The sequence below is a fragment of the Pseudopipra pipra genome, chromosome 21 (assembly GCF_036250125.1).
Source record: "Pseudopipra pipra isolate bDixPip1 chromosome 21, bDixPip1.hap1, whole genome shotgun sequence".
Lineage (NCBI taxonomy): Eukaryota > Metazoa > Chordata > Aves > Passeriformes > Pipridae > Pseudopipra > Pseudopipra pipra.
Genome location: NC_087569.1, coordinates 10550302 through 10575791, shown reverse-complemented (window position 1 = coordinate 10575791; position 25490 = coordinate 10550302). Strand labels below are relative to the sequence as shown.

Sequence of the window (25490 nt, the reverse complement as noted above, 5' to 3'; positions counted from 1 at the left end):
TATATGAAAAGGCATATAAATAAGTGTGTGTGTGTATAGCTCTGTGTGTACATGCTCACTGTAAACGTACCTGACATTTTATTTCTGGTTTAAAATGACAGTGGAAGTGTTGCTGCTCCCATTCTTCACAGGCTTTGAGACTTGTCAAGAAAACCTGAAATTTGATCAGTTCCCCCGAACCTGGCGCTCCCTCCCCTCCTCAGCACGGGCTCCATTTGTTTTTATATTCATACCTTTTCATTTTGATAACTGTTTTGATTTGGAAAATACTATGCCTTATACAATGTTTCCTTTATGATGATGTAGTGTGCTCTTCTTATCTTTCACCTTAAATCTCTGATAAGAGCATTTTAAAAAATGAAATTGCTACCTGGCACCATTGCACACTCCTGGCTGCCTGCCAGGAGATGGAGCTGCTGGAGGAGAGAGGAGAGGAGAGGGGCTTTGGAGAGCCTTCCCGGGGAGTGCAGGAGCTGGGCTGGGATGGAGGAGGCTGAGGAAGGGCAGGAAGCACACCAGGACCAGCCTCTGCCCTCCCCAACTGGGTCCTCTCCTCACTCAGCGACAGCCTTTGAGTCAGTAGGGACCCCCCAGCCCTGTCACCCCTGTGGTGACACCTTTGCAGGGCTGGGTTTGTTAACAGGCTTCGGTACCAGCCCTGTTCCAGCGATGCCAGTGGTCACTGAATGTTTCCCTGTCTTTCTTCCCTGCTAAATTCCATCTTAATCCAGTGACAGTCCTCGCTGCCGTGCCGGGAGGGAGCCCATTGAGGGGAGGCTGGAGGGTGTCTCAGTGCTGGGTTGCTTTGTTTTCCCCTTGAAGCTGTCAGAGTGAACCTTGGGATTGTGATGTTTTTGTAGTCTGACCAAACACTGCTTGAGTTTCCAGCACGTCCAAGTAATTGAAATGTTTTTGGATAACTGTTGGTTGTGCTGCAGAATGTGATTTATCGGGGGAGGCATCAGCAGGGGGAAATATCAGTAAATAGAACTGTCTGACACGGCAGGTCGTTTTTATTTTAATGTAGTAGATTTAATGAACTCTCATTGTTATAATTCATGGCACTGGCCAAATGCATCCATTTCCCCTCCGTAATGACGTTCGTTACCGATCTGCCCTTCGTTAGCGGCGATTGCGGCTGGAGAGCTCTGCTGTGCTCCCCGAGTGCAAACGTTGGCCAAGAAATCGTTGCCTTTTACATCCAGGACTATTAGCAGTAAACATAGCCAGAAACTTCCCCAAGTAGTTAATGCAATATTAATTATTATTATTATTATTATTGACTCTCTGGAAAGGCTGTGTGCAGAGCCCTGTTTGGGTGTTCCCGGGTGTTGGGGTTGTGGTTATCGGGCGTCGCTGCCGTGACACCTCCCCGGGAGTTTGTGGTGTTGGAGTGTGTCGGGGTCAGAGCCGAGAGCAGCCCCCAAATCTGCTGTCAAGTGATTTAATAGCATTTGTGTCCAGCCTAACCCAATCTATCTCACCTCGCTGAGAGGGGAAAAAAAAAATAATCCTGCATCAAAATTACTGCTTTTGGAACTGTCTTGTCTCTTTTGAGTAGGAACTGGAGACAACGAGACAAGCTTCAATGGAAGCGAATAAAGAAACGTTACTTTGTGAACACAATCTTCTGGTACCAGTCACTTCTCAACAGCCATTCAATCAAAATGCTAATGGCAAAGGCAACAAGGGAGCGAGGTTATTGTAATCCTAATTGATAGGCTGCAGGGATGGGGTTTGATAAGTGCTGTTGAAGAGATGTTTTTGAAATATGATTCCCTTTAATTACAATGATACTAATAAAAAATGAACAATTGATTTAATGATAGTTTTCTAGGTAATGGCTCGAAGATTTTTTTGTTCAAGTTATTTTGGAAGTTGTTTTTTTTTTTTAAATGAGAAATTATGAAAATCACCTTAAAAATAAAGCCGTAGTGGCAGGTAGTGACTTTATCTCGACTTGCATGGCTACTTTGCATCAGAATTAATACTGTCACATCTGAAACTCTTGAATAAGAAATCCAGTCATTTATTTATACAATAGACTTTGCTGAAAGCCCGCAGTTGAAGCCACGTTGCATGTAGGAATGCATTTAATATCTAATGCTTATAATAATTAGGATCAATTATGCCAGCAAGGATTTGAAAATACATTTTGAGGGAGGGGCAGAAGGGGCTAAGGGGTATTCACAGGGGTTTTACAGTGTGTCTGGAGCACCAGCTTGGATTGTATTACTGGAGATTATTGACATTGGGTAACAGGAAGCTCCAACCTGAGCCTCACTTTCCCAGTGCAGAAGCATTTTCCGTGTCCCCTGATGGGTGGGAGGGTTGTGCCAATGCTCCATGTGCCTGTGTTCCGTGGGGCTGCATCAGCACAGAGCATCCTGCTTCTGGAAATGGGAATACAGAGGGGAAGGGGAGATCTGTCACTGACAGGCAGCCTCTGTCTCAGCTAATTTTTGATGAACTAATTGATAACAAAGCAAATAATTGTTTTTTGGGGGGGGTGGCGGGGTGTTCTGCTGTTGTTGGCTGGGTGGGGGCTCCTGGGGCAGGGAGGATGCTCTCTTCTGCCTTTCAATTTGTCAAGCTCTCTCTCAAAGATCTGCCAGAGAAGAAAGGGTAATTAATAGGCTTGAAGTCATTTCCGATGTGTCAGTATTTCTGCCTTGCTTCCAAGTGATAATGTTCGCTGGCTCGAGGCCTCCGGGGAGCCTTCCATCTTATTAACTTGTCTGGGAGAAACAGTGAGTGGGGACAGCTTGGGCCAGTGGGTGACATGAAATAAGGATTTGTGCTGTAGCGAGCTGTAAACACGGGGGCCAGTTGAGTAAAAAGTGGAAAGAAAAAAAAAAAAAAGGAAGGAAAAATATATTAAAAAGGCCACTGGTCACAAGTGTGGCTGATGGAGGGGGGGATGTGCTTTATTTAGGGCAGCCTGTACTCAGCTCGTAGAGCTGGAACTGGTGTTGTGCTGTGTCACCCACAGCCAACTTTGGCAGTGCCAAAACCAGGTCCTGGTTCTGTCTGGGTCCCTCTGACCACAGTGCAGGTCACCCGTGGCCCAGCCTGTGGCTTCTGCGTTGGCAAAATAGTTTTAGTTTTTTGACCCAACTTCCCACTGTTGTGAAGCTTCAGGGTCTTGCTCTGGAAAGGGATGTGTGGGAGAAGAGAGGGTTCTCTTCCCTGTGTTACAGGGATCTCTGCACCTGTAATCACAGGCCTGTGTCAACACAGGATCTGGTATAATTGCCTTTCCCCCCCAGTCCTGGTGAGATTTGTTAATTACAATTAGAACACTTAAAAATAACCATGATTTTTGAACTGGTTTCCCACTTATCTTGTATGATGGAGGAAGGAGGGTGGATGGGATCTCAGTTTTCCTGCTCTGCCCAGTTCAGGGCCTGGCTCCTCCAGGTGTCCCTCCTCTGGGGGGGCTGTCTGTGCTTCAGGAGGGTTCCAACCCCAGTTCCCTGGGCATTCAGGAGGATGGAGCCGGGGCAGTGCTGGTCCAACGAGCTGTGTTCCCTTTGTGGTGTTCTGAAGTAGCAAACCTTGGCGTTTTGGGTCACTGGGAAGGAACAGGATGTCTTTCACGTATTGACAGGGGTTTATTTCTTCTCTTTTCTTTCCTGATCTCACTCCTGTTTGTCAGGCTCACTTCTCGTTTTCCAGAGGTTATGACTAAACACTCTGACAGCCTCTTGGCAAAGTGTGAGGTGGCCACAGTGAAGAAAAAACAAGGAGCCACCTCAGAGCTCTTCAGTGATTAAGCCACTTAACTGGCAAATTCTTCTCTTCCACTGTGGAGTATGTTTCTGCACAATAGAGCTCCCCTTGCAAGCACTTATTAGGGAGGCACTAGTATAATCTAATTAAAATTTGGTTTAATATTCTGTGAAAATGAAAACTGAATCCTCCCTGCTTGAAAGAATGACCGTGCATGTATTAGTCCTCTACATTTTGTTGTTGTTGTTGGCTTATTCAAATATTAACACTGCCTGCACGCTCAAAATGATGGTTTGTGTCCATTAACAGGGCTCAATTCTCAAATTTAATGATGAGTGATACACAGGAATTGGTGGAAGCTGCTTGCTGGATATTTTTTGTTATGTTTTTGATGCTAAGGTTCCTTCCTGGAGGTAAATAAGAGGAGGGGATGCTGGACAATAAATATTATTACTGTGAAATTAAAATAAAGTCTCATTATTTGAGGACAGAATTTAGTGGCTGAAGGTTTACTCTTCATCAGCAGCTTCATTCTGATTTCTTTCAGCTAATTACCTGCTGATTAGTTGAGGGCAGGCATTGCTCACCTTGGCCTTGAGCATCAGGTTATCTCCTGGGCAGTGTGGTGGGGTGGATGAATTTGGTACATGTGAAGAAGGTAGTGACCTTCAGAAAACAGGTAGCAGCAACTTTCCTGCATTTTCTGGACAGACATAGTTCTTCTTTGGGGGAAAATTTTTCTGGGAGGAAAAAAAATACAGGGTTTGAAGTTGGAATTTATTAAAAGAAACACCCGAACCTTTTATTCTTTCACTGAATATGGGAAAATTATCAGAATGCCAGAAAACCTCTTAATATTATCTGAATGTTTTCCCCTCTTTCCCCACCTGTCTTTCTGAATGTGATTTGAGATGTGGAAGTATCTCTGTTCCTGATCTATTGAAGGTTCTCATCAGTGACCAGCAGAAAGGCTGCTCTGGCTTGTCTTGCTTGTGGGCACAAGATAATTTTATGAAGCACTGTGTTTATCTGGAGAGAGGGGGGTGGGAGGTGGGGATGACCATGGGAATGGATCACTGGAAACTTGCCCTGCACAGGGAGCAGAGGAGGAAGGATCTGCCGTTAAATGTGTCAGGAAAATTCCCTCGGAGCAGGTGTGGGGCTTGGGAAGTCTTTGCCGGTGTCAAAGGCGCTTTCCCGTCTCAGGCAGGGCAGCCAAAGCTGGGGTGTCCCTTCCCAGCCCCGCTCCCTCCTCCTCCTCAGAGACCAGGCACTAGTGAGGCTGTGCCAGGCTGGAGAGACCACAGCCGGTGCTCTGTAGTGGTGGTGACTGGAGAAACAAGAGCTGTGTGGAGTGTTTGGGAGGAGAGCCCTTATTATTGAGGGATTTTAAAGGGAAGGTGCTTAAAACCTTGGCGAGACTTGACAGGGAGATTGGACTCGGGGTCAGGGTGTGGCTCCAGGAGCGTTGCAGCGTGTCCACCCTTGCCTTGAGAACAGAGAGCCACCCAGCAAAGAGCTCCTGAACCCTGGGCTGGGATGGTGCTCGTGCCAAGTGGGATTTCTGCTGTGAAGCTCCATGTTTGCACTGTCCCTCCCCAGCCCTCGTGCTGGTGCTCTGCCCATGGGTCTCTGGCCTCCCTTCAGCCTCACTGGGCTTGGACTGACCAGACTGGGATGAGGTGGGGTCTGGCTGGCTGGTGATGACATCAGCTGGGGTGCATGAAAGCTGAAATGATGGAAACAGTCAATAGGTGGTTTTATAGCAGTTCCCTCTGTCACACAGCCCATCGGAGAAGGTGATTTTGCTGCTTGCCCTGAGCGCGTGCGGCCGGAGGGGTGGCCATGGGGACACCTCTGGGGGGGCTGCTTTAGTTCTGAGTCCTGTGCTCTCCAACAAAGGATAAATTGCACATCCTAGGATGGGTGGATGGAATGTGGTGTCAGGCAGGCGTCAGCCTCAGCAGGCTGAGACGACAATGACATCATGAGGCAGATCAAAACATGAAGTCTTTAAAACCATATGTTGGATGTGTCATCTCACCAGAGCTTTGTGTTCCTGCTGATAACGATCGGCAGTGTTATCTGTGCTTGCTCGCTCCTACATTCCTTACAAGCTGATAAACTTTGAGCTGGGTGAGAACCAAGCGTGCCACGTTGGTAATGTCTGGCTCAGGGCTGGAATAGCCTGCGTGGGGTTGGTGGTGGAGGAGCCCAGGACCTGCTGTTCTGGGTGATGCTCAGCACCTCTGGTCCAGAGCTTTCCTCCAGGGGTGGTGGGGTCCAGGTGCTCTGGTAGTCCTGCCAGCCCTGGCCATACTCCCCAGCCAGCTAGCCAGTGTGGCCAGCAGAAGTAAAAAAATACCAGAGAGCATTGGTGTTTCAGGAGAGGGATGCTCCACTTCACTTGGCATTTTAATCTCTTCCAGCACTAGGTTGGAATAAGCACTTCTTTAGTGTGTGGTGATTTATTTTGTTAAAAAACCAAGGCATTATTCGTAATTATGCAGTTTTATGAGAGTATCCATAGCAGTATTCTTGCCGTGGTTGGCTGTGGGAGCTGGCATCATATTTAAATAAGAGCCCTGGGGAAAGGACACGCTCGCATTGGGCGCGGGACTCAGCCTATTGAACTGGGGTATAATTACCTCTATTCAGCACCACCACTCCGGTTATCAGCAGGCGTCAGAGGGAAGGCCAGTGCCTTAAAATGACATGGATTGTTAGAGAACATCAAACTTTTTTAATACAGTTAATGATCCTCAGCTATAAATAGCCTGTTCCCGGTGACTGGCAGGGCTTTGTGCTGTGCCGCGCGGAGCTGCACGGCTCTCGTAGTTTGTTGGGTTTTCTTTTCTCTCTCCTTATATACCACAGGCCCTTTCACCCAAATGCTCTACTAATAGGGTAGATAGATCTTCTCTGGGTTGGGAAGTGAAGGTCTGCCAAGCAGGAATTTACCTGAGGTTGTGTGTGAGGTTCATGGATGAACAAGGTGGGAGACTGGCAGCTCCATCCTCTGCTCGTTTGACTCTCCTTCCCCACCCTAGAGTGGGATGGGTATGGCTCTTCTGCCCCCCCCCCCTCTCGTGCCACTGGATAGTCTTCTAGGAACAGCCAGCCCTGACTTTGAGGGTGAAACAGGCAACTTTTGTTTATACTGTGCCCCAAAAGTTTTCTTGTTCTCTCTCAGGTTAAATGTGACTGTAGGTTCGTGGAGGACAGTTTGGACACGAGGCTCTTTGAGCTCACTGGCAACTGCAGCCCAAGAGCTGAAAACATCAAGGACTTGGTCCAAAGAAGCCCTTGTCCTGGCAGTGCCCTATTCTGACCCAGTAAATCCCTGAGCAAGTGTAAATCTGCTGAGGGGAATTGTCTGCGTGAAGCCTGGCCGGGGCATTTCTCTGTGCTCGAGCTGCATCACAAGCAGTTCTACTCCCTGGGAGTGCACAGATCCCTGTAGGTTGCTTTACCCTTTATAAAATGGGATTTGAACCAGCCAAGAAGTCTGTGAGTGGCACTTAAAAGCTCGGAGTGCCACATGCACGCTGAGCCGGTCACTGGAAGCAGCGTGTGAGTCTGGGACGGGGCGTCAGGCTGAGCTCTGCCGTGGGTTTCTAGTCCTCAGCACTGTTTGAGTATCCCAGCAAAATAGTGCCAAAAAAACCCTCAACCCCTGAACCAACTGCCAGGCTTCCACTGCAGCGATGAAACAGCCCTTTCCCACTGCCCAGAGGTTGCAGGGAGATTCTGCCACAGCTTTGTTCTCCAGTGCCTGCAGGGACCGCAGGAAAAGGTCATCGCATAAACACGGCAAGTTCTTTGTCTGCTTTGAAAGCGGGGAAGCAAAGGGGATTCTCATGGAATGCCTCCCCCACTGCACCTTCCCAGTTCCAGCCCATCCTCAGGTCAGGAGCTGCCCCACGCTGGCTCTGCAGGGTTTGGCTGTTAATAGATGCTGTGTGCTTGCTCCCACCGAGGGTGAGAATGGAGCTGGGAGCTGGGGACGGGCGTGGGGAGGGGGGATGCGGCAGGCGGGCGCTGGAGGTCTGGGCCGGTGTCACCCGTGCTGTGAGAACACCCCGGGGAATGCTGGGGGTGTGTAATTAGTTCACCTTTCCCTCTGCCTGGGACTGCAGCTCCGGGCGCTTTTGTTTCCGAGGATAAAGATTTCAGCGTTTTCCCTGATGGCTCCAACAAAGGTTGGGCACAGGGGGAAATCCATAAAACAATGTCACCAAAACAGAGCAGGAGAGGGAAGCTTTAATAAATCTCTGCCGGGCCTGTGCACCTGGGAGCTGGGCTGGGCTGGATCCGAGCGGGAGGGAGGCGCTGGAGAAGGTCACCCCTGAAGGTGGCAGGTGACACAGCAGCGTGGCTGCGCTCCTGGCGGAGCTTTGGCAGGAACCCATCCATCCATAGCTGTTCATTCATCCCGTCCTCCCGCGTGTGATTCCCTGGCATCCCGGAGCTCAGCAGAGTGCTTGTGCTTGGGTGGGGCTGGGAGGGCAGCAGACTTCAGGGGAATCATCCCCAGCAGGGAATGGCTGGGCTGTAGCTGTCAGAGAAGGTCAGAAGACGTGGTTAAGGCACTCAGTGATGACAAAATCATGGGTTTTAGATGGCTCAGCAGAGAAAGTCCATCTCTTTTTTTTCCTCATTCGTCCATGCATGGTCTTGAAAAGTGGCTGCAGAGGAAGGGAAGCACCTGCTGTACCTGAGGAACACTGGGAAGCATACTTTGGATGTGATACTTTGAATTTTAGATGTGATTATTAGCAAAGGGCTCTGGGTTTTGTGCTTGTTTAAGCCTTGTTTTCCTTCTCCTTTCCCAGCAGATCCCTTTTACAGAGCTGCCTGGCTCTGTGTGGTCCCTATTAAAAGTTTCCTTTCCCAGGGTGATTCTGCTCCTTTGTTGCATCTGGTTCTTGAACACTTTATACTATCAAACAGCAAAACTGCTTTTATTGATGCAGCAAAGAACAATGGGATTTCTCCAACAGTGCTCCCAAAATACGCTCGTGGTTTTTTTTTTTTTATTGCTGGCTTCCAACAGTGGAAAAAATGATTAAGATACGTGAGGTTTACTCTGGTCAATGGGAGATTGGTAATATCAACAAACGACTCCGGTAAATGGATTAGCTCCTCTGCTCCAGCGAGGCCGAGGCGACGTGTTCCTGCCCTGTCCGTGCTCTTCCAGCAGACAGGCAACTGAAAAAGCAGAAGCATCCACAGTTAATAGAGCATGGCTGGGGCTGGGCAGCGGTGACGGCGCTGGGTCACTGCAGGGTGAGGGCACACGGGTTGGACGTGCGTGGTCGCCACGCAGCGACTGCCGAGCAGGAGGGAGGGCAGAGACAGGGACCCAGCCCTGCTCCCTGTGTGAGCAGAGCTTCCCGGGGCATCTGGGCGCTGGCTTTGGGTTTTCCATGTGAACAGATGTCAGGATAAGTGTGTCTGCCATAGAACAAAATTTATGCCATATTAAAAATTTGATATATGCATTTCAGCAGCCACTGTCAGCCCTGGCCCCTGGACATATGTAAAATAGTGATGACTATCTGGAGCTGTTACTGTAAAAGCAAAGCTGTTTGCCGTGTTTCAGGGGAGGAGTCTGGAGTTTGAGGTGGATTCTGGGGCCAGGAGCATCCCTGGTGTTAATGGGGAGACACCATGACATCTGTGTGACAGTGTTCAAGGCCAGGTTGGACAGGGCTCGGAGCAACCTGGTGTAGTGGAAGGTGTCCCTGCCCTTGGCATGGAGTTGAAACAAGGTGAAGGTCCCTCCCAGCCCAGACCATTCTGTGATCCTGTGTTATCTCACTTCAGCTGTGGTCCTGGACAAAAAACAGACTTCAGGCTTACATTAAAAAGGGTGTTTTCCCCCATCTCCTCTATTTCTTCTATTAGAGATTTCCTGGGAATGCACACCAGAGTGGTTTGAACGTTCTTCTTGCACACAGGGGAAAGCTGGGCTGTCTCAGCATTTGCAGGGATATTTGAGGCTGTACCTCACACCCCTCTGTGGTGGTGGGAGCTGCAGTGTGTTGGCCTCCCTGTGGTGGTGGGAGCTGGTTTCCAGGAATAGCTGAGCAAATGCTTTGCTCTTTACTTGTGTATCCAGAGGAACAACTGGTGCGTGTACCCAAAGCATCTGTCCTAGCCCGGCACTCTCTCTCTCTCAGCAGTATATGTTGTTTGCTTAGGCAAATACTGACACGGTGCGTGAGCAGCAGGGACGGAGCCCTGGCCAAGGATATTAATAATGTCCAGGAATGTTGTGTGCTGCCTGAAGTTTTAGCCCAGAGGGGTCATACTGCACAGCTCAAAGGGATTAGCTTAACCTGAGGCTAAGCTGCTCATTTTTGCTGGTATTTCCCTTGACCCTTGTCAGTATTTATTTCAATTCCTTGAATAGTTTTTTGTTGTTTGGTGCCTGATTTGTTATTGCCTTCCATTGTGATAGATGGAGTCAGAAGGGCAACAGAGATTCCGTGCTCTCCTTTCCAACCAGGACTGGTAGCACTTTGGGATGCAGACAGGATGGGTAGGACATCCATGGAGGGTTCAGGGATGTAAGAAAGGGTGTCACCACATTTTGTGTGCAGCAGCATTTCAGCTGGGTGAGGGATGCAAATCCAGCTGGGATAAACAAATGAATGGAAATGGGGGACGTTTTGCAATGAGGGTCTCCCTGTGAGGGTGCAACCTGCAGGATGTTCCCTTGTGTCCTCATTCACCTGAGCTCTGTGCTGGGGACTCCCATGGGGGTTCCAGGCGGAGATGCTGGGGCTGGACCAGTCTCTCTCTCTCTCTCTCCTGTTCTTCCCCAGTGCATCACCAGTGTGGAGGGGGTCTCTCTGCTGGAGCACAGCCCGGGCTGGGTGCTCTGCCTGGTGACAGCTGCCAGCAGGGTCACTGGAGCCCCTTTGGGAGCCCGTGGTAGAGTGTGGCCTTTCACCTGCCCATTAATCTGAGCTGGTGCTTGTGTGTTAATGAGAGGAAGGACACCTGCACGCTCCCAGCAAAGTGCCCTTCGCTGTGTGTTCCCTCCTCTGCAGTTTGCAGGGAGGACTCTGTGACACGGGCTGGCAGCCGGGGGCCGGGGGCTGTGTGTGTTTTGGGGAGGTGCTTACCCGCCCCGGTGGGTCTGTGCCCCCCAGCCCTGAGCTGTCATGCTGCTGCTGCAGGATCCAGGTAGGCAGGAGTCACCTTGAGCAGCCGTTCAGCTGCTTGAAAAATTCCCCCCTGCGAAGTCAGTGCTGGAGACGCGTCGTTTCTCCGGGGGCACCTCTGGCAGCTGCTGCTCCCCTGAACTCCACAGCGGGGGGAGCTGAGTTTTGGCAGCACGAGCAGGGGGAAGGTTCTGGGCTTGGCTGGTGCCCTGGAGAGGAGCAGTGGCTGTGGCAGGTTTTGGCTTCATTCCTCCACCACAGAGCTGCCTCACACTGCTCCTCCACTTGCTGAAATCAAGCAGAAATCCCTGTCTTCAAAATCCCATTTTGAGTCTGGAGGGACTGGTCGGTTCCAGGGACACAGAAGCCAAGTTGGGGGTATCAGGCTCAGGAGGCACCAGCTCACTGGGGCAGGGGTGACCCATGGCCCCATCACCAACCAGGGGACACTGAGTGATGGTGCCTTTTGGTAGCAGTTTTCTGGTGACAGAGCCTGAAATTAGACTTGCTGACATGTGGCACAAATGGGCCTGGATGGGGCCAAGCTGGGGGTCTGCCCCTCCCAACCTCCCCACAGGGCACCCACAAATGGCCCATCGAAGGTGGGCACCCATCATCCCCCCTCTTTGTCAGAGAAGAGACAACTTTGAGCTCTTTGTTGCAGAGGAGACAACTCTGGGAGAGTTTTTTAATAATCTATTTCTGTAATTGAAGGATTTCAGATTTCTTTTGTAAGAGCAAGCGCCTGCTTAAGCATGGAGACAAATACAACCAATAATATGTACTTGAAATTTAATGCAGGCTAATTCATTTTGGCACAGTCCCAGATATGCTGATTAAATGGCCTGTGAAGTGCTACAATATCTTGATAATGTACATTCCACATTTGATTATATAATCAATTATGTTGCACCTAATAACATTTAAAATTAGTGGAAAAGCTGTGAGCAGATTGTATCAGGTGCAGAGTAGGTCTTGGGCAGCTCTAAAGAAACTTCTGCAACTGTATGCTGCAAAGAAATGGGAGGAGGTGGATCTTCAAATACTGTTCTTCAGGAAACCAGAGACTTGATGTTTCTGTTAATTTAGTGACTTGATTTAGAATTAAACAAAGCTTCTGCAGTTTCCCTGGTTTGCTGCTGGCAAAGAAACTAATATTTTCAATCAAGAGATGACCTTGCACTTCATGTTTAGAACAGCCTAGGTATTCTTGACAGTAATTCTGTGGTGGCTTTAGCCACTCTGGTCAGACCCAGAGCTCAGCTCTGGTATTTCCTGCACCCACCAGTGGGAAGCAGAGCTCCCCTTCACCAGCTCTTCCCTGCTTGGTGGACCTGAGTGTCCATCCCCAGGGATGGGCAACTCCTCCATTAAATGTCCATGTTAAAATGTGACATTTTAACACACTGTTGCCCTCACCACTCACACGGGGACTCCAGGCTACTGGTTGCCCACCTGAGTGGCTGGTGGTGATCAGTGTGGTGGGGAGCCCTGAGCTGGCACCTGGGAGCAGCCAGGATCATTTGGCAAATGATTATCATTCCTTTCTGGGAAAGTTAGTGATTTCTGGGTGACTGGCAATGGCAGGTTAGGGGGAATTTGGCCTGGGTTTTATGGCCCTCCAGTAGAAGAGGGTTGATAGGAAACAAATGTGTTATGGCCCCAGACAAGCTGTTGCTCCATTTTTTGTTCTGTTTAAAGCAGCACTATCAACCAGTTGGAATATAGACTTGGAGTATCGCGGGGAGTAATCTAATTAGTATGAAGTCAATTCACTAGTTCCTTTTGTATCTCGTGATTAAATAAGTGGGAAAATGGCTTGAAAATTAGGTGCTAGAACAACCCAATTACATTTCTGTAGCTTTTTGTATTCAATTTCATAAACAATTTTGCTCTTCGCTGGTTAATCAGTGAATGCCTTTTTCCAGTTTGAAAAGCACTTTTGAAATTATAATGCAATTAAATTGTGTGTGGATGTTCTGGCATAGCGAGCGTGAGGGCTGGGGGCCTGGCAGCCAGCCACGCTCTACCTTGACAGTAATGAGTTCCTGAGCTGGCAGCTTGCTGGTGTCATTCATAATCCTGTCCACACTGGGATGCTGTGGGATGCAGCCACCTCTGCTCCCTCCCAGCCGGGACTGGGGCCGCTGGATCCTCTCCCCTCCTGTGCCCCGGGGATGGGTCCTCAGTGGACCCAGTGCCTCGCAGTGGCAGTGGCTCAGTGAGCAGATCAGATGTACCAGCACCCAGTGGAATTTTTCACAAAGTTGTGGAGCAGCTGTGTGTGTGTGCTTTGGGCTTTCTCTTTTTTTTCCCCCCTTTTTTTCTCTTCCTTATGTGAGACTCTGCAGGGCTGGAGGTGGGCAGAGGAGGTGGGGGGTTTTTTTCCTGAGAGGACATGACTGGGGTGTCATGACAGTGTCTTGTCATCATAGAGTCACAGAATGTGTTGGGAGAGACCTTAAAGTTCATCTTGTTCTAACACCCCACAATGAGCAGGGACACCTTCCACTACACCAGGTTGTTCCAAACCCTGTCCAGCCTGGCTTTGAACAATTCCAGGGCTGGGGCAAGGCCATCCTCTGTCCTTCTCCAAATCAGCAGCAGATCTGTCTGCCCTTGGCTCGCTGCACCCTCACTCCCTGGCAGCTCCTGGGGGATGTGATGGGTCCCAGCAGTGTCCCCTCACCAGGCAGGTTGTCCCCAGTGGAGCTCACCCTACGCTCCCATGTGGACTCTGAAGCTGCTGTTTTTCCCACCAGCCCCAAAATCCTTGAGGGTGTTTAAGCCCCTTTTTTCACAGCCAGAATGGTCTGTGCAGGATGAGTCACATGCAGAGCCAAGGGACATCCCATGGGATGCCGGCAGCAAACGGCTTCCAGAGGAACCCGGGGTCTCTGAGGCCTCCAGGCCTGGGGATCACTTCTGTGTGCTCCTGCAAGACTGTGGCCTGTCTCCATGGCTGTTTAAGGTCAGAGTTTTTAAATGCTTGTTTTTTGTGGGGTATTTGTCTTGGGTCCAGTGTGTTTGTGGTGAATGGGAGCTAAATTCAGCCTCCTGGGGAAAGGGACCAAGCCTGCGTGATCCCGGGATTTATGGCCGAGCAGCACAAGGGGAGAGGCAGAAGGCTGTCTGAGGAGAAAAAGAAATAATGTTAGAAATAATGACTTGCTTGGCAGGTTTTAACAAGTTCAGTAATGGTATTAGGTGCCCTTGGCTCAAGATAGTAACCTCCTCTTAAATGATCATTACCTGGCTAATAAAGAGCTTGGAGCGGGTCATTACAGCTTAATTTAGACGTAGCATCCTGTTTGGTTTGTGCAGCGTGGCCATCTCTCAAGCTGTTGAATCTATTGCCTGAGTATGGTGGTTGGGATGTGGGTTTGCTTGAGTTTTCCTCTCCCAGCAGCTGAACAGGAATCTCAGGGTCCACTTGGTCGGACGATCCTGAGGCTTCAGGTTGTGGATGGGCAGGGAGAGGCCTGGAGCTGCTCCAGCACATCACACCAGCTCTGCCTCCAGCTCCTGGTTTCATGAGTGTTGGTTCAAGGAAAGGCAGGAAGAGGTGATGGGAATGGCTGACCCCACTCGGGAAAGCCCTTGACCATGTGTTTAATTTCCCATCATTTTCTTATCAGTGGGGTTCAGACAAAGGCTGCAGAGCTTTGCTCCACTGGTAGAACAAGGAGGAATAGCTTCAAACTGGAGGAGAGTGGGTTTAGATTCGATATTGGGAAGAAATTTTTTACTGTGAGGATGGTGAGGCCGTAGCACAGGTTGCCCAGAGGAACTGTGGCTGCCCCATCCCTGGAAGTGTCCAAGGCCAGGTTGGACGGGGCTTGGAGCAACCTGGGATGGTGGAAGGTGTCACATTGGCAGGGAGAGTTGGAACAAAATGATCTTTAAGGTCCTTTCCAACCCAAACCATTCCATTATTCTGTGTGTTGTTTCAAGAAACTGTGGTTTTCAGAGTCTTTCAGGGTAGTGCTCAGGCACCTCTTTCACCTGGGGGCCCTTCCCCAGCCATCCCAGGACACGTGTCATGTGTCCCATCCCACTGTCACCCCTGGGGAGCGGGGCTGGTCTCAGCAGTGAGTGACCAGAGGCAGGCAGGAAGATGTGCAGGAGAGGGGCCCAGCCTCATGCCCCCCACACCACCCCAGCCTCTGCTTACTCCTGAGGAGCAGTCCTGCTTCCCTCACCCCATTAGCAGCAAGTTTCAAATGCACATAATTACAATAACCAAACCATTATTAATATTTTGAAGACGTCTCTTTGATAAGCCCATCTTTTCAGCCAATTTCCTATTTCTCCTGGAAGCAGAGCATCTTTCCTCCCAGTTTTGTAAATCTGTTGTTAAAAGGGAGAAGAGGAAATGGAAAAAAGGATCCCCCCCCCCCAAACCCTGACACCAGGCTGGGTTCTGTGCTGCCTTTGTCAGCCCTGGATGGAATTATGCATCATGAATAAAAACTGCTGTCAACATGCATTGGGTTCGAAACATTAGAGCATATGGTATGTGATTATCTGTATTGTCAAATGCAATAAAGTGAATTTGGATATAATAAAAAATGTAATATTTTAGAAATTTGGTAATAAACTGTGGAAGAATTGACAGGCAGAGAGTATTTGACGCCTGTAGGCAAAGAGATAAAGATGGCAGGCCGTGGTGCTCGGCGGGCAGCGCTGCTGCCGTGCATCATTAGGAGCTTGCTTTTCTGAGGAGAGCCTGACCCGGCTGGCTGGCACGTGGGGTGGGGGCCTTTGTCCCTGCAGGGCTGCCAAAATGTGCCTGCTCCTGGCCACTCACCAGTGCTCCACTTGTCCTTGTCCTTTGCCGTGTGACATCAGCCAGGGTAGGGGACTGGGGTCCCCCACTGGCTCTTCATGGGCAGTTCTGCCCCTTTTGGGAGCAGGAGAGGTGGTGAGGGGTGTTGGGGCAGTGGTGGCAGTTCCCTTGGCTTGTGGCAGGATGAGGGCCAGCAGGGCACGTTTTAGGGTGGACATCAGTGTTCGGGTTTGGCACCAGTTCCATTTGCTGCAGGTCTCACTAATGAATAGACAGAAGCACGAGGCTCCCATTCTGGTGGATTGATTAATTGGATTGCACAAGCATTTGGGGTTTTCTGCTTTGATAGCAAAAAGAAACCTGTTGAATTGTGCCATGCTTCTCTCACCAAGCAGAGCTCCCAGCATTTCTGTACCCCCAGCCCACTTACGGAGCTGGGAAGTGCATCTGAACTACAGTGAGCAGTGAGAAAGGCTGTGAGGAGCAGGGTGGGCCTGCTCCCAAATACCAAGGAAAAAAGCAAACACTGCCTGAGATAACTTTCTCCTGCAGTCTCTCACATTTCAGCCTGATGCTTTAATTCCCGAGCTGCTGACAAATCTGCACCCGTTGAGACACAATGTCTCCAACAGAGAAAAGCTGAGTGGGGAACAAACTTAGGGGCCTCCTGTGTAGAAAATTCCAATGGAAAAGTGCAGATGTAAGAGTATCACACGTACCTGCAATTTTTCTTAGGTCACCGCTAATGCTTCTAAATGATCTGTGAACGCATTAATGGTTTCTGTTAATTAACAATATGATAAAACTGGCATTTAGTAAGCTCTGCGTAGTGTGCGTCTCAGTCATTATGTACTCAATGCTTTGGTTTGATTTCAGAACGTTAATAGAATAAAATTTTAATGAAGATTTGTTGTTATGAAAAATTTATTAGCAGCAGTTCAGGTGCTGCTGCCGTGAGCACGGTCCGTGACGCGCGGCGGGTTCCCCAGGGGTCCCCGGGTGCTCCCTGGCACTGAGGGGGCTTTGCCTGGGACCCACATCCTGGTCCCAGTTAGTGACCCCTGAACCTGGAAAACTTTGGTCAGAATGGCTCTTTTGAGAGGGGGACAAGTCCCTGTGCCCTTCATCCTTCCCACTGGGGAAAATCCAGTTTGGGTGGATTTTGGCCCATTTGCAGGGACAGGCTGCCACGTGGTGCCTTTTTCTGTTCCTGAGCCTTTCTCTCTTTGCAAATGCCACAGAGCCATGGGAGGACGGAGCGAGGAGCCTGAGCCTTGCAGCTTTCCCGAACAAAAGCAAAGGAGTATCTTGCTGGTGCCCTTTATCCAGCTGCGCACTGACCTCGGTGCTCCGTGCTCCCGCCGCGCCGGTATGGAAACGCCTGCACCTCAGAGGGGGCTGCTCTGAGGCAATTGTCTGCTGATTTAATTTTGAGAATTTACTCTCACGTCGTGGAGAATATACTGACACTTTAAGCAGCTACCTGTGTCTGCCAGGAGAACCTGCCTGTGTTCTGTGCCCAGCCCAAGGTGCACATGAGCACCCGATGGCTGTGCAGGCAGGTCGTGTCTTGGTGAGTGCCAGTCAGAGCAGCACGGCTGGAGAGCACACACTACAGTTAAATAAGGATGATATTTTCCATCCTAGACCATAGGTTTTAACCTTTTCCTTCCCTTTCCATCCCTTGGTGCATCCCTCTCCTGGTCTGGTTATCACAAGGATGAGGTGAGATCTTGTTCTCCTTGGAGCAGGTGGTTCCTTCAGGTGTGGTCATTGTTCTTCCCTGTTTGGAGGTTAGGAGGTAAAATCTGAGACGTGTGTCTCAGACTAGGGCTGTGGTGAGTATGGAGAGAGTTACTTCTTTGGAAACTGAAACCTCTCTTTCCCTGTGTTTGCAGCACAGGAAATTGGAATAACAGGAAATAACAGGTTAGAACTCACAGCTTTCGTCCTAGACAGTTTTTGGCTCTAACAAGCTGAGTTGCAGTACTTCAGATGAAAACTGGGAAGTGAGGGGATAGAAACATGAGACGTGGACCACAGGGAATTTTTAAGCGACTTTTCCAAAGACACAACCCAAGAAGGTGACAAAGTCAGGGCTGAGGTTTCAAGTCCTGGCTGTTGGGGTCTGGCACTGATGAACAAATGGCTTTTCCCCGAGGCAGGATTAAACACCCACGTCCTCATTCCCAGGCTCTGGGGGCAATGTCTTGTGTTACCTTTGCAGACAGCGAGAAGTTAGAAACATCCATGGTTCAGCGTCTGGGTAATTAAAATGTCCTGTCCCTTCTGCTCGGTTTGCTCTGTTTGTCTATAAAGATTCGTTGACAGTGATTGCAGGACTTGGTTTCACGTCCCCCCTCTCTGCCCCCCCTGCAGGTTTATCATTACTATTATTATTTTTATAAGGCAGCTTGGCAGGCTGGGAGCTTACTAAGGAACTTTTTCCCTTCTGATTACAAGGGATGTGTGAATAAAGTAGAATGGTATTGATTCACACCAATCTATGCATCGACTGTGTGGGAGCCACTTGCAATTCCCAGCAGCACCGGAAAGCTTTGCAACAGGGAGAAATATGACCAGGCAAGTTGAGAAAATAAATTAAACTAGTGTCAACTTTTCTTGTTTCTTCCCTCATTATTAATGGATGGAATGGGGCTCGTTTATCAAGAAGAGGAAAAATTAATTGACATGGGCTTTAATGTTATTATGCCTGGCTTGTCTGGTCACATTTCTTCATTTTTAATTTTTTTTTTTTTTTTTTTTTTACTTTTTGAAAGGCATTTTATTACCGTTCACAGGACCAGCTGCCAAAACTATGGGTATAAACAAGAAAGCAGGTGCATAAATAATACCACAGCAGGACTGGACCTTTCTCTGTTTCAGGGCTTAAGTAACTTAAGTCTGGGGAGCGGGGCAGAGGCGTGGAGCAGACGCGGGCGCGCAGGTCGGGTACGAGCCCCGACACAAAGGGGGAGCGCAGCCTGAACTGGTATTTCCTCATTACGATGCCGATGCTGCAGAGGGTGTCAGGCTGGATGTTCCCCTCTGCCAGCAGCCGATGCTGCAGAGGGTGTCAGGCTGGATGTTCCCCTCTGCCAGCACAGCCGGGGCTCAGGCAGCTCCAGCGCCAGGGCCGGTGGGATCGCAGAGCCCGTGGAGCCCCAGCTGCGCTCCCACTGCGCCGGCTGTGTGGGAGTCGGGAGCAGGACGGGGCTGGGAGCACAGCTGGGGCTCCAGCCTTGTGTGTGTAAGGGGACTGATCCTGCACTAACAAGAAACTTGTAGCTTGGGGTTATTCCTGCTGAGCAGCAGGAATGAGGTTTAAGCAGAGCTGTATTGATGTGACGTGGGCCATGTAAATCTCCTCCTTTCTCCTCTCCATGCTTGTCTCCTGTTCTTTGGCATTGCTGTGCAGGACAAAAGAGCCCTGGTGATCCCCAGCTTCCCAGAAGCTGTTGGTGAACTCTCTGGTGCTCTGGCTGCTCTGAGTGCAAGACAAGGCTGTCCCGGCTGCAGAGGCCCTGCAGCCTCTCTGGCAGTGTGGGCACAGCTCGGGCAGAGGGAGCGTGGCTGATGAGATGAAGTGACTTGCTCCACATCACCAGGGGACCCCCGGACAGCCTGGCAGTCAAAACAGGCCCCTCCAACTCTACTTGCATTATCTCTACACACTAGAGCATCCTTCTGGTGGCTGAAGAGCCCCTCACAGCGCCGCGGTGCCTGTGCCACGGGTGGTGCTGTGCCTGCTGCTGGTGAAGGTGGTTTTGACTCAGGAACCATCTGTGAGGTGGTGATGGGAGTGGTGGCACCTGTGGCACTGCCCTGGCTGTGTGGGAGTGGGCACCCCACTGTGGCAGGGTCCTGGTCTGCCCATCAGAGCCCTGCTGGTCCAACCCCAGCATTAGCCTGGGTTTAACCTCTGTGGCGTGGGACACAATCACCTTGTTTTCCTTGTTTCAGTGCGTGCAGGGCTCAGGGAATGAGCCCTTTGCCCGGGTAAGCTGCTTTCGTGTAATTCTGCTGCCGAGTGACGTCCCCGGCGTGTGCAGCCGCAGCTGCGACACCGATCCCCGTGCACACAGAGCTGGGGCTGTGGGAACGGCCCTGCCAGCCAGGGGAGGGAGGTGGATCTCGTGCCAGTGGTGGCGTCATCTCAGCTGTATTTTACTGAGGCTGACGTAAAACCGCTCAAGTGATGGCTAAAGCATGAAATATAGTTGTTTGAGTGGGTAAAAAAACCAAAATACAGAACACGGGAGCACTGACATTTGATGTCTGCAGTCTGGCTTTTTAGTAGTATTTATGCCTTCTGCCTATTCTTCTACAGTATTTTAATCTTTTTATGCTTTCAGTCACTTTCTCTGGGCAGAGTTGCTCTCATTGCTGGAGTACTGTGGCAGAATGTGCTGGGCTGAGCTCTGTGGAGCTGCCTGCCCACAGACCTGGGCAGCTTCTGCAGCTGAACAAGACTTGGGGGCAAAGGAGGTTTTTCGTGGAATCACAGAATAATTTAGGTTGGAAAAGACCTCCCAGATCATCAAGTCCAACCTTTGACCGATCCCCACCTTGTCACCCAGCCCAGAGCACTGGGTGCCACCTCCAGTTGTTCTTGGACACCTCCAGGATGGTGACTCCACCCCTCCCCGGGCAGCCCCTTCCAGTGCCCTTTCCATGAAGGAATTCTTCCTGAATTCTTCTTTTTGGTGTCACCAAGGTGTGTTGGAGGATGTGTCCTGTGCCATGGGATGTCAGGTGTCTGGGCTGGCATCATTTTGGTGTCTGTTGGTGCACATTAACCAGCAGATGAATGGAGTGGGATGACTCCTTTTTCCCAGTCGATGCCAAAGGAGGATTTTTCACCTGAAGGTCTCAGCTTCCTTTTATGCTGGCACTTGTCTTGGAGCCTCTTGTTTGGGGGCATCTGTTTGCCTCTTACTTTATTTTTTTCCCTCTTCTTTGTCTTTTCTTTTACAGAAAAGATTATTCAAATGAATATTCAGTTTTATTCATTTGAATAAAAAACCCAACCGTTTGACTCTGTTAAATGCTTATCTCTTAAATAGAGCTTGTTAGCTTCCAATAATAGCTTCATTCAGAAGGATGCAGTATAATTTCATTTTAAAACGTGTGCTCCTTGACAACCGGAATCCTATTTCTGTCACCGTTTTCAACAGCCGCCTTTGTTTTGGGTTAATCTTTTTCATACACTTTCTGAGAACGATTTTTTTGTTGGCTCTTAGTCCCTCTCAGAAGAAATAATTGTCTATTTAGTCCAGGAAGGGTTCTGAGAGTTTTGGTAATTTAAAAATGAGTGTGTGTATTCATTATGGGAACTAATAAGTCATGTGTGCAGGGGGATCTTTGTGTGGGTGCAGTTATTAAAAGTTGGAACCTGATATCCATGAAGTGAAACAAGAAAAGAATCATGGAATGGGTTGGGTTGGAAGGGACCTTAAAGCCCATCCAGTTCCACCCCCTGCCATGGGCAGGGATACCTTCCACTGTCCCAGGTTGCTCCAAGCTGTGTCCACCCTGGCCTTGGACACTTCCAGGGATGGGGCAGCCACAACTTCCCTGGGCAACCTGTGCCAGGGCTAAGGTCTCCCTTAAAGGACCTTTTACCCATCACTTTTATGAACTTTTTAACTCTGGGTTGTATGATCTCTTGGGGGTTGTTCATTTGGGGAGCAATGGCATCTCTGGAATAGCATCCTGTGGGATTTAAGTGCCTGTTTACCTGCAGATGGAAATCCTCTGGTTGTCCCCTGTAATTAGAGGAGTTGGGAATTAGACATAAGATGTTGTGAGCCTTCAGCTCTGGATGCAGAACCCTGTATGGGCACCTGACCCTGCGAACCCCTTCCCTTCCAGAGAGGATGGAATGGGAGGTGGTAGTAGGTTATTTCACATTTCCAGTCTAACCAAGTGCCACAGATCTTTTTAGAAACCTGCAAGTGCCTGCTGACACCTACAGATTGTTTTTTTATTGTTACAAAATCTGGAAATGCAGGGAGCTGGCTGGCTCTGTGGTTTAATGAGACAAATGATTTTTTGACAAACCTGTGTTTAAGGCATATGGAGTGGGAGGAGAATGGGAAACTCGTTTCTGAGTCCAGACATGTAATGACTGCAGTGGATTTCCTTGCAGTGTTTGGCATATTAGGGCTAATCTCCTAAATTCCCTCTGCCCTCCATCCTGGCACCGAGACCTGACACAAGTTGCAGGAGAAATCCTCAACTGCAGCCCTTGCTAATGACTTACTAATGATGAAGATGCTGCTGGTGCTCAAACAATTAATGACTTGTAGCCCTGGCCTGGCCATCTCATGACACCAGGCAGTCAGTCCCCAGCCACACACAGCTCCCAGCTCCAGGAATTGCTCCGGGAATTGCTCCAGGAATTGCCCGGTGCAGCGTGCACCAGGATTCCTGGGATGCTGAATTCAGCCCGTTAACCACAAAAATTTTGGTTTTAACTACGGGTCTGTTTAAGGTGGATTTAAATGGAGTAATTTAGAAGGCAAATGAAAGACTTATGTAAAAAAATTCAGGCTGCTGCCTGCTCTAAGTGCAAAGCAAAGCAGTGTTCTGAGCCTGGTGTGCTGTCAGATGATATGTTATGCCTTGGAGAAGAGCTAGAAACCATTCCTGGTGAGTTTTCCCCTGGTGAGAGGGTCTGAAGAGGGATGGGAGCATTCCCCATTGCTACACATACTGTGTATTCCTGAAGGACCCATCCAGGAGCTGCTCAGACCTCACTCTGAGATGCTTCCCAGCACTGAGTACTGTAGCCTGCTAAGTGTCTCCTGTACCTGGAGGTTGCAAGAAGCCTCTTTATATTTTTAACACTTTCTACTGTGCCCCACTGAAGCAAATTCTTTGTGTGTTCAGCAGGATGCAGTTTTTAGTGCAGTTTGGGGGAATGGAGTTCATCCTGTTATTACATTTTTGAGATTTCATTAGCTTAATTTGTGTCGGTGTTGACTCATCAAGCCTTCGCCAGAGAAATGTAGCACATGAGACTGGGGTTTGTTCATTAGCTTGATTTTTTTTTCCTTAAGGAAGGAGCAGGGAACAGGACAGTGTGTAGCTGTGGTGGGCTGCCAGATCCCTTCAGTGCAGCCCCAGCAGAGCAGGCAGTGAACAGCTACAGGCAGGCAGCAGGCATCAAACAGCCTAAACCAGCCCCAATCCGTGGCTCTTTGAAGCACCAGCGGAGAAGAGAGGAACGATTAGATCAGAGGCCTTAAATGTAATGGGTTCCTGGAGGCCTCAGGATGTCCTGATGAGGTATTAGAGGAAGTAATTCAGGAAGAAAGGGACAAATAACCACCTCCGGAGCTGGGCTGACCGGCGGGGCCGGGTGGGTGTGTCGGAGCACGTGGAAACAAAGTGCTGCTGTGTGTTTGGGAAGCACTGGGGTTTTTTTCCTTGCCAGGGGTAAATGAGGAATCATCTTCTGTCTTCCCGGATTTTTATGGTTTTTTGGGTCGTGTAATGAGTCAGCTCTAATGGAGAAGTCCCGTGGAATTAAACAAGAGATGAAATCAATATGGTTCCATAGAAATATAATTGGGTTTTGTGGAGATTGCTCTTAAAACCCTATAAGGTGTAAAAGAAAATACAGCCTTATTGTAGTTTCTGAGCCATCATGTAGCTGGGGTGTAACTATCCATTAAATTCTGCAGGATGGATCAAAAAATCCATAAGGAGGTTTTAATTCTCCATTAAATCCTATGGAAGAGCTGGAACAGAACCGTATTAATTTTCCCTGAGACAATGCTTCTTCCCTCCATTAGTCTGCAATCAGCTCAGGAACAGCTCCATAGGCAGCAGGTGTAGTCACACGTGCGTGTTGTTATGGAAGTTTTCCAAAGTCCCAATGGCTAAATAAAGCTTTATTAAAATGAAATTGTTAAGCTTAACTAATGTTTTTCCTTCCCTCTTCCCCTTTTTGTATCTTTATTAAATAGGATTTGGCTTCGTAACTTTTGAAAATGAAGACGTGGTGGAAAAAGTCTGTGAGATTCATTTCCACGAAATCAATAATAAAATGGTAAGTTGATGGTGTGTTGGTGACAGTGAGTTCTCACCTCGGGTCACAGACATGAGCTGTGTCTGGGGGGGATTGTGGCCCTCTGGGACACCCCTCTGGGAGGTTAGTGGGGTGCTGGGGTGGTGAGAACAGGGTGGTGCTGAACCTGGCCCACGGCTGACCCAGCCCCTGCTCCTGTCCCCCTGCAGCAGGACGGGTGTCTGTCCCCATGGCACAGGCTCAGGCAGCCGCCCCAGAGCACCTTTTGGTGTGGGAAGGCAAAGGGCTGAGTGTGGTGGGAGCTGAGCTGCTCAGATTCTCAAGCAGCCCTGGAGCAGCCTTTCTCCTCCTCCTCCTCCTCCTGCCCATGGTTGGAGCTGAGGCAGCTGCCGAGCGATGGCATCAGGGGGGTTTGGGAGGGAAGTGCCCTGGGGTGGCTGTTCCAGCCCATGTGCTCCCAGAAGTGCTGTTCTGGCTGAGCTCCCGGGTCTGATCCTGCTCTGACGTGGCTGCTGCCTCTGGCCCGTGTCCCGGGAAGTCGTGGCTCTCTGCCATGGAGCCGCAAACCCTTCTGACCCAGGAGCCAGACCTGGGTGAAGTTCCTCCTCAGTGACAGACAGGTCCCAGGTTGTGGGTTGCCCTGTCAGTAAAGCCACTGAGCCAGATGAAAAGGGGCATTTGTATTTCAATTGCTGCAGTAACTTTGATATTTTCAGCTAAAATATTCTTTTTCCCTTTGTCAAAACATCCTTTGCTTCTCAAATGTGTATTCAGATATGCATTGTATATTGGTCTGATATGTGTTCACAGACTTTAAATTCAATAATAGAGCTTTTAGTGTGGATAAGATCAAAGCAATCTCCTTGGCATATGCTGGAGGCCTGATTCAATATTTGACTTGCTAATTTTTCCCAGGGCACTGAAATAATATTCCTCATATTGTTCCTCAGTGCAATATGCATCTGAAATAAAAGTGAGGGTCCCCTCGGCCAGCTGTGGGGTGGGGTGGTGGGGCAGGTCTGGGGCAGTGCTCCTGGTCCTGTGGGAAGCCTCTTGCTCCACTTCAGGTGGATGCTGTGGGCTTTGTCTCTGCCCTGTTTGAGCATCTTGCTGCCTGTGAGCCCCCTCCTGCCACTGGGGTCTCCTGCCTGCCCCAGCTGCACCTCACCTGAGCTGCCTGCGGGGTGAGGGGAGGCTCATTCCTCTTTATATAGTTACTAAATGCTGATTAATCTGCCTTAAAGTTTAAAAAAAGAGCAAACCCCAACCACCCGCAGACGACAGACCCAGCAACAAATTAGGAAGTGCTTGGGATGTAAATTTAGGGATTGGCAGGTGGGAGGGAAGAGCTCCAGCACCACGCTCCAGGGTTTTCCTACCCACAGCAGGTGGGCACATGTCGTATCATGCTCCATAGATTTAGTTATTCCCACAGTACTTTTCTCTGGAGTAGGGCTCAGCCTTTGCCTGGCTCAGGATTACCTCTCTGGGGTGCTGGGGGGGTGATGGATGGGGCAGCAGGTGCTGGTGTGTCCTGGTGCCAGCAGCAGGGCAGGGCACAGTGTTTGATGCTTCATCCCTGGGTCTGCACCCACGGACTAGAAAAGCCTCACCTGGCTCTTGGTATCCCCTGGGAGGAGGGGTGGGGAGAGCTGTTGAGAGGATCCCTTCCCAGGCAAAAGGCTGCATGGGAATGTGACAGCAGCACGGGGAGTGTGGAGGATGGGACAGGGTGAAAACACTCAAGGAACATCAC

The 25490-nt window shown here is 49.7% G+C and overlaps 1 protein-coding gene across 20 annotated transcripts in view; it reads left to right on the top strand.

The window, feature by feature from the left end:
* MSI2 (musashi RNA binding protein 2) overlaps window positions 1-25490 on the top strand; it is a 223700-nt gene that overhangs the window by 145435 nt on the left and 52775 nt on the right. For all 20 annotated transcript variants that reach the window (XR_010435676.1, XR_010435677.1, XM_064678123.1 and 17 more), the window contains one exon: window positions 23673-23755. Coding sequence is in view for 18 of the 20 variants with exons in the window: in XM_064678123.1 (XP_064534193.1) it covers window positions 23673-23755 (83 nt within the window). In the remaining 2 variants the exon portion in view is untranslated. The remainder of the gene's footprint in view (window positions 1-23672; window positions 23756-25490) is intronic.